Genomic DNA, 17,557 nt, shown 5'->3' with positions numbered 1-17,557 from the left:
ATTTAATTACTATAACTTATCATTTCTCAGTTTTGTACTCCCCTTCAAGTATTCTATACTAACTTCAAGTCATCTTGAAGATCCCCAGCAGGGCCTTAAAACTGAAAATATAGGATCAGTTATTCATTGTATAACTGGCTAGATCTTATAAAGCATTGCAGATGCTGGAATCAAAAACCCAGCTGGTCAGAACAGTTCTGAAGAAGGGTCACGGGACCCGAAACGTTAAATCTGCTTTCTGTCCACAGATGCTGCCTTACCTGCTGAGTTTTTCCAGCAGTTTCTGATTTTGGCCAGATCAGTTTGAAAGCAGACTGTATCATGGTTGGTCATTGTGCTACTGATGGACTGAGGTCCATGCCACATGTTAACTCTTTGTCACAATATCTCTGGGTCAGTGAACCTAAGTGAGCAAGTATTAAAGAAGCTAAGGCATTATGAATCACAGCACATGTCATATCATTGCTTCAATTCAATTTCCCTCTCCTCCAATTTCTATACTTTTCGCATTTAGAAATATTACAGTAAATCTGCTGAAATGGTAACACATTTCTATGCTTTAATAAAAAATCTTTTGAAAAAATTTTGAGTTTTTGAAAAAAACACAATCCTTGGCTTTATAGGTAGAACAATATAATACAAAAGTAAGAAACGTGTATGCTAAGTCTTTGTACAGGCCTTGACTGGAAAGTTGCTCATAAATTTGGATAACCAAATTTTCAGAAAGCTGTTAAGGCACTTGAATGGGACAATGAAAGTTTACTATGTTAGTAGGGGTAAGGTTAGGTGAGGGACGTCAATTAAATTGAAAGGTGGTGGAAGCTGGTATTGTTCTCTTTAAAGCAGAGAAGGTTAAGAGGAGACTTGGTAGAGATATTTAGAAGTCATGAGTGGCTTTAACAGAATATATAGGGAGAGAGTTTTTCCACTGTCACTAACAGAAAATAGGAATGCCCTGCCATTCCATATGATCATGGCTGATCATCCAACTCAGTACTCTGGTCAGTCCCTTTATCCCTAAGAGCTATCTATAATTTGTTCTTGCAAACATTCAGTGTTTTAGCCTCAACCACTTTCTGTGGCAGAGAATTCCACAGGCTCATCACTCTTTGAATGAAGAAATTTCTCTTCATCTAAAGTATAAATGGTCTACTCTGTAACCTTAGACTGACCCCTGGTTCTGGACTCCATGGTCATCAGGAACATCTTTCTTGCATCTACTTTGTCTAGTTCTGTTAGAATTTTATTGGTTTCTATGAGGTCCCCCCGTCTTCTCCTAGACTCTAGTGAAAATAACCAATCCAGTTTATTTTCATATGTCAGTCCTGCCATCCCAGGAATCCGTCTGGTAAACATTTTGTTGTATTCCCACCATTGCCAGAACATTCTCCTTCAGATAAGGTGACCAAAGCTGCATACAACAAATATGGTCTCATCAAGGCCCTGTATAATTATAGCAAGCCTCCCATGTTCCTGTATGCAAATCCTCTCATTATGAAGGCCAATATACTGTCTGCATTCTTCAATGACTGCTGCCACTGCATGCTTGCTTGCAGCGACTTGTATACTAGGACAATCTGCTCTTGTTGCACCTTCCCTTCCCAATCTGTTGACCTTCAGATAATAATCTGCCATCCTGTTTTAACTACTGAAGTGGATAACCTCACATTTATCCACATTTTACTTCATCAGCCATGCATTTGTCCACTCAGGTAACCAGAGAGTGAAGATTTAAGCAAAGTAATGGGGAATTTTTTTGTGACATGATATGAATGCACTGTGTTCAACAATAGTGGAAAGATGCAAGTAACTATCAAAATGAAATATTCTTGTAAAGGAAATAAAATTGTGAAGCCTGTGAAGAAAGACAAATGGAGTAAAATAAACTGGCATACTCTTTCAAAGAGCTGGCACAATCACAATAATGGGAATGAACTGCTTCTGTGATAGACTGCTAAGCTATTGTAAAGCCATTCTATACAATCATTTGGAACTTTGTTTCTAAAGATCTCTGTGTCCTACATATTCTACCTTGAAGCTAGCAAGACTAAATGCAACATAGCAACTACTGAGTGGCATTTGAACGAATAACTATAAACATTTCATAGAATGTGGGAGCACTTTTAATAAAGTGATAAATTCTGTTGTGATATGACATGAGCCAATAAAATCTATCTACTGGACTTGCATCAGATTTATTGTTACATTTACTGTACCTTTTAGGAAGAGAAGGAAAAGGCAATAATTTGTAGTATACACAAAAACACGACACTTGTGAATGGTACTAGATTTGGAATGATGAAAGCTTGATCATTAGTCTGAACCATTGAACCAAGCAGCCATAAATCACAGCACATGAAGAAAATCTGTTCCCAATTTACATTGAGACAGCTGTTGAAATATTTGTTTTTGTAGAAAATTGGAGTGTTTTCAAGATGACCATAGGAGCTATCTGGTGTATAATTGAAGTTCTGCTAGTTGATCTGGGTATAATATTGCACTTTTGTTTATTCTTTGCAGAAGGTTAAGTTGATTGTATTTGTATTAGTTGAATTGTTTGTTTTTAACAATTTGGAAACCAGGCGAGATTCAAATTTTTGAATGTGGAAGTGTAAAATGTGATAAAATCATCCTGCTGGCTTTAGCTTCTAGGTGCATTTCTGCAGTTCACCTAGGACTGTGAGGAGGCATAAGATGTGTGGAGTTGTTTTGCCAGCTCACTGACCTCTTTACACCCATTTAGGTGATATTCTGTTTGGGCCAAAGAATTTTTCCAATTCTGCCTTTGTCTCCCTCTATCCTTTGCTCGTCTGTCTCTTGTCTTCCTTCCTTCTCTCTCTTTTCACTTTAACTATTTTTCTTCTATGTCATTTTTTTTGCATCACTGCTACTCACTGCAAACCCAAGTTAACACTAAAGTAAATCAGACTCTGTAGTCTACACTTAAGGACTTTAGATACAAGAATTTGAAAATGAATTTGAATGTATAAAAGACATTGGACAGAATTGATTTAAGAGTATTGGACGTTGTTCTGGGCAATACAAATTCATGGAAGTGGTAATGTGATAGAGCAATTGTAGTTACAAGCAAAGCTATAAAAGATTTGGACCTTTTCACTGGAGCTGGGCATGTAAAGGAAAATCTAATCAAAGCTTTGAAGCTTTATGAAATGTTTTGAGTGGAAACCTGGTGAACAGTTGTTAGCCAGGCACAGCAAGTTGCACCTGAATTTGCTGATTTTTAAATTTGGAGCAATTTTCAGAAATCATTTTAAGTCTCCAGGTGTACAGTGGAGTTGGCTCCTTGACGTTATGGAGATGGAGTTCCTGTTGTTGAAATCACGGAATGGCACTGAGTGAAATTCACTGTACATCTTCCTCTCAGCAAGTGTAACAATAGGAATTTGAAGGAAGGATTGTGGTGGAGGAATAATTATTCCTGACTGTATCTTCCAACAGGTATGATGAAAACCTAAGAGCATCTCAAAAGGGAGCACCACCTAGACCAGCAAAGACACCCCCACCTCGACCTCCACTTCCCCAGCAACAATTCGGAGTCAGTCTGCAGTAGTCAGTTTTTATTTGTTTCATTTCTGCTTTTACTGTGATTAACTTTACAATGTTTTAAGACCACCTTGTTTCGTGTATGAAAAAAAGTAGCACTTGTGTACATTGCCGAGTTGATTGCTGAAGTAGAAAACTGATGACCAATTCTCAAAAATATGATTGCAATGTATTAAATTAACAAAAATGATTGCTCTTCTACCCTTTCCCCTCTTTGAGATTCCAAGACCCCAATCTTTGTGATGATGAGAGTGTGTTCACCTGAAGAATCTCAGGATGGCAGAGTTTGTTGTGTGGATCTGCTTAGCTGGTTGGGACAAAGCCCCAGCTTTGTCAGGGGACTAGGAGCTAAAGTAGGAAAGTGTTTGTTTTGGTTCAGAAAGGCAGGGAAAGGCTGAAGGCTGTGGAGGTGCCCCTCCTGGAAACCTCCTTAGCCATGTAAACAACTAGCTCCCATCTGTTTCAATGAGTTTTCTAACCGGCAGGAAACATGTGCAATAATTGGTTCCAGGTCAGTGTCACAATTGCACTTGCCCAGTTAGAATATATGTTAAGTATCAACACCCTCATAGTGGAACTCTAGTTGCTTGTTATCCTTCACAGTAAAATGGTAGCAAGTGGGTATATGCCATGTTCCAGATCGGGTTACATGTATTTCACATTTGAACTGTTTCTCCAACCCTCGCCCACCCATCTTGAGGACTTAGTATCGACTCCTAACTCTCTCAAGCTCTGATTCCATATTATATAGCTTTCTAGAGAAGAACATTTTTCATTTGCGTGTCTGGACATTGAATATATGACTTCGTTTTTTAGAAATGCTATTTGATCCCATCCACATCTGAGAAACAGTAGCATTTAATGATCAAATGCAGTGGGAACCCTGATGTGTCTCCTTGATAGTGTTGGGGCACATGAATAAATTGTGTAGTACCTTTTGTACTGTGGCTTCAGTACAGATTTGGGATTGACTTCTGTATGATTCTTGGCTATTTTATATTTTTGTTTCAATTTTTTTGTCATTGTTTCAATCAGCATAGTGTGCAAGATCATGCTTAAAGCTGACAAGAAAATTACTACAAATGTACATTAATGAATATACAAGAAATATTTGCATTGCTGTGTTCTGTAATCTAAACCATACTGTATAGATCCCTGCCTCCTCCTTTCCCACACACCTGTCAAAATGTTTATATGTTTACAAATCCAGAGGGCAGTCTAATGATTTGGAGGCATGCCTTCAGATCCTAGCACAGCAGATGGTGAAATTTGAAATCCCCTAATAAATCTGGAACTAAAAGCTAATTCACTGAAGTGCTTTATGGAAGGATATCTACAGTCCGTACCTCACCTGATCTTATATGACACAGCAATGTAGTTGACTGCTAACTGTCCTCTGAAATGACCTTATACCCCATTTGCTATAGAGGAATGAAACCAGGTTGACCATCTGGCATTAACATGGGCATCGGAAATGACAGTTGCAAAACTGTCAGCCCTGCAATGTACTCCTTGGTAATATCTGAGGTCTTATGTAAAAATTCGGAGAGCTGTCCTAGAGCCTGACATTGTCTCGCAGGCACCATTCCATGAATATGTGCCAGTCCCCTGTCAGGACAGACCCACCAGTGGTGGCAGCACACTGGGAGTCACTCACGGCAAAGTTGCTCTGGGAGTTCTCATCAGTGACTTCAGTCTGTATGAGGTCACATGGCATCACATCAAATATGGGCAAAGACCCCTTCTCCAAAGATATTTCCAGCCAATGAATGATTAAAACAAGTGAAATGGCCACATATTCACTGTGATAGTGATGTGTGTTGGTCCTAACACTTGCAAGTTTTTATCAAAGGTGTGCATCTCTTTCAATTACATCAAGTTCAGAGCCACTTTATCAAAGACCTTAAATCTTATCCTATTCATTTCTCTCCATTCCTGTGGTATATTTAGTGCAGTGTGACGAACATTTATAGAAAGAAAGTTTTCTCAAATTCCTAGGCTGTATTATGTCTGGATCTTTTACTTAAAGCTCTTTAGAATTTGGGCATCTGTTATTGGAGCAGTAGTTCAAATGGTGAAATATAAAATAAAAGTCCAAACCAATTTTGATATTACACTTTCGGAAATATTTAATTGCAGCCAGAGCTGCTTTACGAATGGCTTTTTTGCCTCTTCCTGCAACATTTACTTCCTGGTGTCCCTCAAGGGTCTGTCTTTGGCTGCTTTAAATCCTCCTCTGTAGACTGCCCTTGGTAACAGAATTTGAAAGGTTTTGTAAAGAACAAAGTGTTCTTGGCGTAACTTTTACCATCACATCTGTGGACTCCTATGCCTCTGGCTGACTGCTTGTTTGAAATCAAGTCTTTGATGAGCCAAATTTTCCTCCAATTAGGCGTTGTGAGAAGGCCAGAACAATTATCTTCAGACCCATTCTGTCACCACTGATTCCAGAGCCCACCCTGTTCACTGCCTTGAAGTGAAGCAGACTGTTTGATGTGAAGCTAACTTTAATTGTATCCATTGTCAAGACTGCTTTCTCCCGCCTCTATTGTATCACCTTGTCCATCTCATTAAATCTGCAACCATCCACAATCGTTTCACACCACTCCTCCAATTCTGATGCCTCATACATTCCTTCTTTCATTTGCCCCAAGATGTCTGCACTTCCAGCTATCACAGCCTTTCGCTCTGTATTTGCCCCTTAACATTTTCTTTACCACACGACCTAGAGTAGTTCAAGGCCACACTCTCATCAGCAATTGGGGATGGATAATCATTGGATTCAACAGTTCTCCTTGCAGACCTCCCTTTCCCTTTATGCTTTGGCTGAAACAGCTTCATGAACAAGTTTTTGTTCTCCTTCATTTGTCTCAAGGTCCACTCCACCTACTGAGAAATGCCTTGGGATGATTTACTATGATGCTACCTGAAACCAAATTCTTCTAAGTTGCAATTTCCACAACACATTTTTTTTTAAAGTTAAGATATTTTAAGAACAGTGATTTCCATGCAACTAACCTTTGACAGATGTGACCGTGTTACTTTTTTTAAAATGGTAGTCTCCGAGACAAAGGAAATGGAGATCTCATTCCTCTGGTAGTGAGACAGACTGTGCAGTTCCTGAAGCAGAAAGGTATGTTTCTTACCTTGTTTCTGTGTATTAACAATGATAAGAATGTTGCCTCCTATTGTGCTTATTTTTGAAGCTTTACTTCCCTCTGAGAGTATGAATTTGAAAACATTTACTTTAATCTCTTTTTTATGTCAGACCAGCTGCTACCTCTTGTCAGTCATCCACCATTTTTGTCCTTAGTTTAGCAACTTCTTGCACTCCCTACCTGCGTGAATATTGTGCCTCTGTTCATTGCTTTACCTGCATCAGGATGGTTCATTTCATTTTCTCAAAGATGTCCTTGCGTGATACCGTGGTGAGACTGCAGCTGGGGTAGTCTGTACAGTCTTGGTCCCTTTATCCAAGGAAAGATTTACTTGCCATAGAGGGAGTTCAGCAGAGAGGATCACTGGAGTATTTCCTGGGATTGCTTTAGCAGGAGTGGTTGAGCAGACAGAGACTGTGTTTCCTGGACTTCTGAAGAATGGGGGGCTGACCTCCTAGAAATGAACGAAATTGTTAGTGTGGCAGGATGGAATTACAGCAGCCAGTGTTGGACAAACACAACAGATCTGGCAGCATCTGTGCAAAGTGAAACCGCTTAGAGTCTAATACAACTTCTTTGAACCACAGGGTAGATTTAGATGGTGTGTTTTCTGGTGGGCTCTCAAACCAGGGCCTGCAGCCTCCAAATGAGGAGCAGACCATTTGGGATCAAAATGAGGAATTTCTCGTTCCAAGGGTTTTTAAAGTTTAGAATTGGCTGCTCCAGAGGGCTGTGAATCTCAGTATAGTGTGTGTATAACACTGAGATCGTGGATTTCTCGGTATTAATGACACTAAAGGGTACAGAGATTACAAGGAACAATATAGGTGGGTGTTCAGCTGTGACCTAGAACAGTGAAGGTCAGATCGAGGAACTGAATGTGCTCCTCTGTTCCCACAATCTAAGGTGAATTTTATGTCAATATTTCTTGTTGGCTGCCTTTGATCATGTTTGTGATCTTCCTTTTCTCAGAAGTAGGAGAAAGCTTGTTTTCTGCTGTTCCCATTTTGCTTTGCTGCCAGCGTTTCTAGCCTTTTTAGTTTTGAAACATTATTATGGTTATTGTTCCTCTGAACTTTGCTTCCATATCCTTTACAAACTTCAAAATTAAACATTCAATAAGCTTTTGGTTGCATAGTCTTTTGTTGAAACTAATGAACTTCTAACACCTCAAATTTGTGTAATCTTATTACCTTAGTTTTTCCTTCTTGCTAAGGGACATTTTAAAATCATTGTTTGACATCACCTAATCATTTATAAATGATTTGCCTCAAAGTTTGTGAAGTTAGAGAGTTTTAATCTTCCTTCATAGGTTGACAAGTTGACTAATTTTTACTTGAGCTAGGCAGCACGGTTAGTTTGGTAGGGACATTAAAATAGGTGTGCTGCACCTACCACCCATCTCATCTGCTACTGTGTTTCCAGGAATACTCTACTGTTAGCCTAGAGACCACCTGAATGCAGTGGGAATGCTGGGATCCTGTGCATGTAGAAGCTGGATTCGGTTTAGAAACAAAACTGAGTGCCATCTGTGGAGGAAATACAGATAACAATTTTCAAACTGTAAACTGTGTTGTTCCCTGGGTTAATGTCAAGGACAGTCTGTTTTTAATCTCAGTGCTTAGAATGGGCTCAGAATTGTGTTACACATTATTGACATGGAGTTCTTGGCTACTTATTGACAGTTGCTCAAGGTTAGTTAGATCTTGTTATTTCTGATCATTCTTCCCCATCACACACACACACCCCATCTACTCTATGTATCTTTCAACACTCTATACCTCCAGGGCCAAAATGTCCGGCCATCATAGAGTCCTAGAGATGTACAGCACAGAAACAGAGCCTTCGGTCTGACTTGTCCATGCTGACCAAATATCCTAACCTAATCTAGTCCCATTTGCATCATCCTTTAATATTATTGCAAAGTGAGTTACTTAGAGAGATTAAAGGTATACAACTTGATCACATTTTGCTCTAACTTTCCCTCTCAATTCCCCATTTCACTGTTGGAAATCTTTTGTTCACCTTCCCCATGACATTGTAACTGAGTGAGAAATGCTGCAGTAAATTGTGAATAAAAGCTGCTTCCTGATTTCTAAGAAAAGCACCATGAATAACAGCTGACAAGTACTGTGCTGATCTTACTATTGTTCAGGGCTAGAATCTCTCTCAAACTTGGGATTTAAAATACATTCCAACACTTTTATTTTTGTAATTGTCTGCCATGGTTGTCACTTAGGCTGTCTGATACTACTTCTGTACTGATCCTTCTCAATTTGAAGGAACATCAAATTTAACCAAAAGAACCCTTATTATGTTTGACACAGTGTGCAGCATTGCTACTATGTACAGTTGCTGTACATATTGGGAAGATATTGCAGATGGCGTCATAGAGATGTACAGCAAGGAAGCAGACCCTTGGGTCCAACTCGTCCATGCCAACCAGATTTCCTAACCTAATCTCGTCCCATTTGCCAGCACCTGGCCCATATCCCTCTAAACCCATCCTATTCATGTACCCATCCAGATGCCTTTTAAATGTTGTAATTGTACCAGCCTCCACCACTTCCTCTGGCAGCTCATTCCACACACACGCCACCCTCTGCGTGAAAACGTTTTCCCTTGGGTCCCTTTTATATCTTTCCCCTCTCACCCTAAACCTATGCCCTCCAGGGAAAAGACTGTCTATTTATCCTATCCATATCCCTCATGATTTTATAAACCTCTATGAGGTCACCCTTCAGCCTTTGATGCTCCAGGGAAAACAGCCCCAGCCTATTCAGCCTCTCCCTATAGCTCTAATCCTCCAGCCCTGACAACATCCTTGTAAATCTTTCCTGAACCCTTTCATCTTTCACAACAACCTTCCCATAGAAGGGGGACCAGAATTGCACGCAATATTCCAACATCCTGTACAGCCGCTACATGACCACCCAACTCCTATACTCAATGCTCTGACCAATAAAGGCAAGCATACCAAACGCCTTCTTCACTGTCCTATCTATTTGCGATTCCACTTTCAAGGAGCTATGAATCTGCACTCCAAGGTCTCTTTGTTCAGCAACACTCCCTAGGACCTTACCATTAAGTGTATAAATCCTGCTAAGATTTGCTTTCCCAAAATGCAGCACCTCAAATGAAACTCCATCTGCCACTTCTCAGCCCATTGGCCCATCTGATCAAGATCTCATTGTAACCTGAGGTAAACTTCTTCGCTGTCTACTACATCTCCAATTTTGGTGTCATCTGCAAACTTACTAACTGTACCTCTTATGCTCGCATCCAAATCATTTATGAAAATGACAAAAGTAGAGGGCCCAGCACCGATCCTTGTGGCACTCCACTGGTCACAGGTTTCTAATCTGAAAAACAACCCTCCACCACCACCCTCTGTCTTCTACCTTTGAGCCAGTTCTATATCCAAATGGCTAGTTCTTCCTGTATTCCACGAGATCTAATCTTGCCAACCAGTCTCCCATGGGAACCTTGTTGAACGCCTTCCTGAAGTCCATATAGATCATGTCCACCGCTCTGCCCTCATCAATCCTCTTTGTTACTTTTTCAAAAAACTCAATCAAGTTTGTGATACATGATTTCCCACGCACAAAGCCATGTTAACTTTCTCTAATCAGTCCTTGCCTTTCCAAATACGTGTAAATCCTGTCTCTCAGGATTCCTTCCAACAACTTGCTGACCACTGACACAGGCTCATTGGTCTATAGTTCCCTAACTTGTCCATACTTCCTTTCTTAAATAATGGCACCACGTTAGCCAACCTCCAGTCTTCCGGCACTTCACCTGAGACTATCGGTGATACAAATATCTCAGCAAGAGGCCCAGCAATCACTCCCCTAGCTTCCCACGGAATTCTAGGGTACACCTGATTAGGTCCGGGGGATTTATCCATTTGTATGCACTTCCTCCTCTGTAATTATGGACGTTTTTCAAGCTGTCACCATCTATTTCCCCACTTTCTATATCTTCCATGTCCTTTTCCACGGTAAACACTGAAGCAAAATACCCGTTTAGTATCTCCTCCATCTTCTGCGGCTCCACACAAAGGCCACCTTACTGATCTTTGAGGGGCTCTATTTGCTCCCTAGTTACCCTTTTGTTTTTAATGTATTTGTAAAAACCCTTTGGATTCTCCTTAACCCTATTTGCCAAAGCTATCTCATGTCCCCATTTTGCCCTCCTAATTTCCCTCTTAAGTATACTCCCACTGCCTTTATACTCTTCTAAGGATTCACTCGATCTCTCCTGTCTACACCTGACATATGCTTCCTTCTTTTTCTTAATCAAATCCTCGATTTCTCTAGTTATCCAGCATTCCCGACACCTACCAGCCTTTCCTTTCACCCTAGCTGAATCTGGATTCTTGTTATCTCATTTTTGAAGGCTTCCCATTTTCCAGCCACCCCCTTTACCTATGAACATCTGCTCCCAATCAGCTTTTGAAAGTTCTTGTCTAATACCATAAAAATTAACCTTTCTCCAGTTTAGAATTTCAAATGTTTGATCAGGCGGCAGTGGGCGGCACGGTGGCACAGAGGTTAGCACTGCTGCCTCATAGCGCCAGAGACCCGGGTTCAATTCCCGCCTCAGGCGACTGACTGTGTGGAGTTTGCACGTTCTCCCCGTGTCTGCGTGGGTTTCCTCCGGGTGCTCCGGTTTCCTCCCACAGTCCAAAGATGTGCAGGTCAGGTGAATTGGCCATGCTAAATTGCCCGTAGTGTTAGGTAAGGGGTACATGTAGGGGTATGGGTGGGTTGCGCTTCGGCGGGGCGGTGTGGACTTGTTGATCTGAAGGGCCTGTTTCCACACTGTAAGTAATCTAATCTAATCTAATCTAATCTGGTCTATCCTTTTCCATCACTATGTTAAAACTAATAGAATTATGGTCACTGGCCCCAAAATGCTCCCCCATTGACACCTCAGTCACCTGCCCTGCTTTATTTCCCAAGAGTAGGTCAACTTTTGCACCTTCTGCAGTAGGTACATCCACATACTAACTCAGAAAATTTTCTTGTATGCACTTTTACAATAGATTAGATTAGATTACTTAGTGTGGAAACAGGCCCTTCGGCCCAACAAGTCCACACCAACCCGCCGAAGCGCAATCCACCCAGACCTATTCCCCTACATTTACCCCTTCACCTAACACTACAGGCAATTTAACATGGCCAATGACCTAACCTGCACATTTTTGGATCGTGGGAGGAAACCGGAGCAGCCAGAGGAAACCCACGCAGACGCGGGGAGAATGTGCAAACTCCACACAGTCGCCTGAGGCGGGAATTGAACCCGGGTCTCTGGTATTGAGACAGCAGTGCTAACCACTGTGTCAGGGTGCCGCCCACCACTTTACAAATTCCTCTTCATCTAAACCCTTAACACTAAGGTAGTCCCAGTCTATGTTCGGAAAGTTAAAATCCGCTACTGTAACCATCCCATTATTCTTACAGATAACTGAGATCGCCTTACAAATTTGTTGCTCAGTTTCCCGCTGACTATTAGAGAGGTCTATAATACAATCTGAATAAGGTGATCATTACTTTCTTATTGCTCAGTTCCACTAAAATAACTTCCCTGGATATCCCTGAATATCTTCCCTCAGTACAGCTGTAATGCTATGCCTTCTTAAAACGTCACTCCCCCTCCTCTCTTGCCCCCTCTTTCTATCCTTCCTGTAGCATTTGTATCCTGGAACATTAAGTTGCCAGTCCTGTCCATTCCTGAGCCACATTTCTGGAATTGCTTTGATATCCCAGTCCCATGTTCCTAACCATGCCCTGAGTTCATCTGCCTGTCCTGTTAGGCCTCTTGCATTGAAATAAATGCAGTTTAATTAATCAGTCCTGCCTTGTTCTCTGTTTTGTCCCTGCCTGCCCTGACTGTTTGACTCGCTTCTGTTTTCAACTGTACTAGTCTCAGATTGATCTCTTTCCTCACTATCTCCCTGGGTCCCACCTCCCCACCTTACTAGTTTAAATCCTCCCAAGCAGTTCTAGCAAATTTCCCTGCCAGTATATTAGTCCCCTTCCAATTTAGGTGCAATCCGTCCTTCTTGTACAGGTCACTTCTATCCCAAAAGAGATTCCAATGATCCAAAAATGTGAATCCTTCTCCCATACGTCAGCTCCTCAGTCATGCATTCATCTGCTCTATCCCCCTATTCCTGCCCTCACTAGCTCATAGTACAGGGAGTAATCCAGATATTACTACCCTCGAGGACCTCCTTTTTAAATTCCTGCCTAACTTTCTATATTCTTCCTTCAGAATCTCACCCTTTTCCCTTCCTATGTCGTTAGTGTACAATGACCTCCTGCTGGGCCCTCTCTCCCTTGAAACATTCTGCACCCTCTTTGAGACATCCTTGATCCTGGCACCAGGGAGGCAAAGACCAATTTTCTTTTGCTGCTGGCGGCAGAAATGTCTGTGCCCCTGACTAGAGAGTCCCCTATCACAATCGATTGCTTGGAAATCGATGTACCCCTCATTGCATTAGAGCCAGTCTTGTTACCAGAAACTTGTCTGTTCTGCTCCATTCCCTTGAGAATCAATCACCCCCTACATTTTCCAAAATGGCATACTTGTTTGAAATGGGAATAGCCACAGAAGTCTCCAGTACTACCTGCCTCTCTCTCCTATCTTTCTTGGAGTTAACCCATCCACCTGACTGGATCTGTGACTTTTCTCCCTTCCTATAACTGCCATCCACCTCCCCCTGCTCTTCCCCCCCACCCCACCAGCTCTTGCAAATTCCTCATTGCTTCTAACTGTCGCTCCAACCAATCCATTCAATCTGACAGGATTCACAACCAAAGGCATTTGCTGCAGATATAACCTCAGTAACCCAGAAACTCTCCCAAAATTCCCACATCCGACAAGAAGACATGTCAGTTTTTCTCCTCACTTTCATGAATGCGTGAGAAATTGCACTTGTTTCATGACAGTAACCATATATCAAGCTCTTTACCAGTAGGAAGATTTCCGAAAACACCATGATGTCTGGCATGTTTTAAATGTGTTCGTCAGATCTAATATATATGTCACTGTAAGACAGCACAGCTTGCTGAAAACTTTAAATATTTTATTCACAGCACTGAAAACTGAAGGTTTATTCAGACGATCAGCCAACATCCAAGTCATCAAGGAAATCCAGAAACAGTATAACCTGGGTAAGTGTCCTATTGGCCATCTGTGTCACTGTAATCACCACCAACGCGTTAGTTTACAATGCTGGAAGAGAAATAAATAAGATGTAGAGTACCTAGCATTGTGACCTTTTCTGTTCCACGCATGTATTTGATGGTTTCCTCGGGCTGTTAGTAACTATGCACAGTAATTTTTTCTGTTAGTTATCTATTCACATCAGATGATGGATTTCACAAGTGTGGAATATTGGTTTGATTCTCCTTCATGTGTCAACAATGTTAAACATGTGTTTATACTGATGCGTGGTTAGATGAAGTTCTGGGTGACTGGACAGAGTGGACTGGTTCCTGGGTAAACACTTCCTTCCTAGCCCTATTTTAGATGAATCAGACACACTTGACTTTTCCAGCATCCGAGCAGGATAACAGCTGGACTCCTGTCTGTAAATATTAGAAGAGTTAGCTTGGAGGCCAGTCACTCAGAAGCTGCGTTGAACTAAAGATACTGGGATATGGAATTGTATCCCTCAAAGAAAAAAAGCTGATTTGGAGTTCAGGCTTAAATATTTAAATTTAACGTTTATTAAATAATCCATGTATAAGCTATTTCCAACATTCTGTGAGTATGTAAAATTTACAGAATCCAGTTCTGTGGTGTCAGGTGTGGAGATTTAAGTATACTAATATTGTTTAGTGGCATGTGGACTTTGTGTCCTGAAGCAGTTGACAGGGTGATAATAGGTCGTTGTTTGTGTTGTGAGAGATTTACGATTGGAGAGAATAAATTTGAAAAGCATTAGTTCACTTTTGGTTTAGAAAAATCAGAAATTTAGTTTTGTCTGCTAGGGGATACAGACTGAAACAGTTCACAGAAGACTTGGCTGGAGTTAAATGTAAAAGCAGTTTCTTCTGGAGAAAAGAATTATTTAGGAGCTCAGTCACCAAGATGTAAGGCTTTACGTTTGATCATTTTGAGTAGAAATGTTTGGTTAGAAACATGAAGAGGTAACTTGAAGCTAAGAAAGTTTAAACACAGCTGTGTAAATAACCAGGGCAAAAGCTATCAAACCCTCAAGACTAGGAACTACAGAAATCATTAAATCAAACTGATAGATGTGATAGCGAAGGGAATGTTCCCTGGTAATTGAGAACGATAAAGGGATGGAATTGGGAGTGATGCCATGTTTTCCGATATCTTTTGAACTGTGTCATATGTAAATAGTTTGGATTATTTTAGTTTATCATCTTTCCTGCAATAAACATCTGTTTTATTGTTAAAACCAAATCTGCCACACTGCATGCTTATGTTTCAGTGAAAGGCCATCCCACCACATTGAATTTCAGAAAATGATCTATCAAGCCAGATTTTAACCTGAGACTAGATGTGTCCAGTGATAACATCAGCTGGGGACATACCAGTTCCAGGAGTAGTTAGAGAGCTACATTCAATTCTGCCCTATGATCACGGAGGGGCTTTTAGCAAGGCTTTCAATAGGTCACTTGGGGCAGTTCAGAGATCACTGAAAAGCAGCTCCAGGGACAAGGCTAGACAGAAACAGGGCAGGCTCCCAGGTTTGGAATGCTGAATTTTCACTGTCACGCAAAGAAGAAGGCAGAAACAATTAAGCAGCTCTGTGTAGTTGGAACTCAGAACAGGTGCAGGGGAGCTAGGAAAGTATGAAGGTCACTGGCTCTGTGTGGGTAGCTCTGAGGGGCTGGGAAGAATCTTGTGAGCATTAATACTTCAGTACAGCTGAAAGAGTAGGGGATTAAAAAGCCCAATGGCAGCATCTGCTTCATACAACTCAATGAGGTCGGAGCTCGGGAGAAACCCAGGGACATATTCAGCTTGGTGAAGCCAGCTGCTGTTGAGAAGCTGCAGTTGGGCCAGTGAATAAGTACTGACGTGTAGCTCAAGTCAAGGGCAACAAGAACCCAGGATTGGGGGGGGAACCACGAAAACAGGATCAAAGCAAATGAGAACTCGAGATCGGAGGGAACACGGGCCCAGGATCAGAGGGAATGGGCAGCCAGGATTGGAGGGAATGGTGGCCCAGGATTGGAGGGAACACGAGCCCAGGATTGGAGGGAATGGTGGCCCAGGATTGAAGCGAGCGAAAACCCAGGAATGGGTGGGATCACTAACCCAGGATCGGGGGGAATGAGAAGCCAGGATCATGGGTCACATGGGCCCAGGATCGGGGTAAACGGGAACCCAAGGTCAAAGGGGACACAGGCCCAGGATCAGAGGCTGATTAACCAAAGCAAGAGCAGGTGTTGGGGCCATCCATGACAGAGCAGTTCTTCAAATGGAGTGTCCTAGCTAGATCAGCATGATCAAAGAATTGTAACCCATTAAAACCATTGCGTTTGCATGTGATGGTATTGAATTCATTGAATAAGTTTGAATTTGACCTACTCCCTTGCCCAAGTTCATAATTCTTGAGGGATGGACAAACTATATGGATTTTTTAAAAAAATCATCTAGCAACTGGTAACTTCGCACTAATTTACAGGGGTTAGAAATACAATGGGAAAAGATGAGTACTGAGGGTTGGAGCAGTAAAAGGTGTAGGGAGACAGCGGGAAGTAATGCAACCGAGGCCAAGGGAGTGGTGGGAAAAGTGGGCATAGAGAGTGAGAGTGGTCAAAGCCGTTAGAAACATGCGGAGATGTAAGGTTTCACATTGGAGTGTGAAGTGGTAACAGGGAGTGCTGGAAAGGAACGTGCATTCAGTAAATGAATAACTGAACTGGTGCTTGGGACACTTGGATGTGGGAGTATCGCAAGGGGCTGTGATTGGAAGGGGAGTAGCAAAAGGTATGAACGCTGGGGGAAGGAGTCATGGCTGAAAGGAAGTGTGGCTCTGTGGCATCAAGGTCAGTGATTCTGATATTTAATGGTGAGAGTAGCCAGAGTGTGATAGGACGGCAATCTGCAGTCAGGATATGAAATGGTGAAAGAATTAGAATAGATTAGGGAAAGGTGGTGAGAGTTTCTTTGGAGGGATTTATACAGATGAAGGTTTTGTTGGGTCTGCATTAACCTGACAGGATTGTCGAGAAGTCCTGGTGCCGAGCATTGAGTAGGAGCAGGCACTGATGAGGAACCAAAGGGAGCAGACATTGGGATGGCGATAGAAGCAGGGAAGAGGCAACAATGTTGGATGGGTTCACACATTTCTGGTGAGGATACTCGCTGATGGAGCAGCAGTGCTGCTGACACCTGAGACTGGCCAACTCTCCCTCCAGTGTCTTTGAGATTATAGTCAGGAGAATAAAACTAATCAGCATCTGCGAGGACACCAATCAATCAACAGGAACCAAAAGTTAGGTATGTATGGTAAGAACAGACAGCTAATCCTAGAAAGCAATTAGGAATGGTGAAATACAAAGAGTGCACTATATGTAAAGCTTCTTCTAGAAGTCTTCTGCCACTCTAATCTTTACACAGTATCGTCAATTGCATCTTTTTCAGGAAAACCAATTGAATTTGAGGAGTATGGAGATGAGCATATTCCAGCTGTCATCTTGAAAACTTTCTTCCGTGAGCTTCCACAGCCACTTCTAACCTCTCAGATTTACGACCAGGTCCAAAGCATTGGAAGTAAGCTAAAGGATTCTTCTCTCCACTTTACATCTTAATTCAGGTGCACAATCTGAAATCGGGGTGTTATT

At 41.7% G+C, this 17,557-nt stretch overlaps 1 protein-coding gene across 4 annotated transcripts in view; it reads left to right on the top strand.

Annotated features, from left to right (window-relative positions):
• LOC122559556 (rho GTPase-activating protein 8-like) overlaps window positions 1–17,557 on the top strand; it is a 108,783-nt gene that overhangs the window by 70,031 nt on the left and 21,195 nt on the right. For all 4 annotated transcript variants that reach the window (XM_087997390.1, XM_087997389.1, XM_043709223.2 and 1 more), the window contains 4 exons: window positions 3,460–3,570; window positions 6,624–6,697; window positions 13,826–13,903; window positions 17,358–17,486. In XM_087997390.1, coding sequence (XP_087853516.1) covers window positions 3,460–3,570; window positions 6,624–6,697; window positions 13,826–13,903; window positions 17,358–17,486 — 392 coding nt within the window. The remainder of the gene's footprint in view (window positions 1–3,459; window positions 3,571–6,623; window positions 6,698–13,825; window positions 13,904–17,357; window positions 17,487–17,557) is intronic.

This window comes from Chiloscyllium plagiosum, unplaced genomic scaffold (genome assembly GCF_037043375.1).
Source record: "Chiloscyllium plagiosum isolate Xiang-an unplaced genomic scaffold, Cpla_swu_hap1 HiC_scaffold_19, whole genome shotgun sequence".
In the NCBI taxonomy this organism is placed as follows: Eukaryota; Metazoa; Chordata; class Chondrichthyes; order Orectolobiformes; family Hemiscylliidae; genus Chiloscyllium; species Chiloscyllium plagiosum.
The sequence above is the reverse complement of the archived record's forward strand: the minus strand, read 5'-3'. Positions and strand labels throughout refer to the sequence as shown.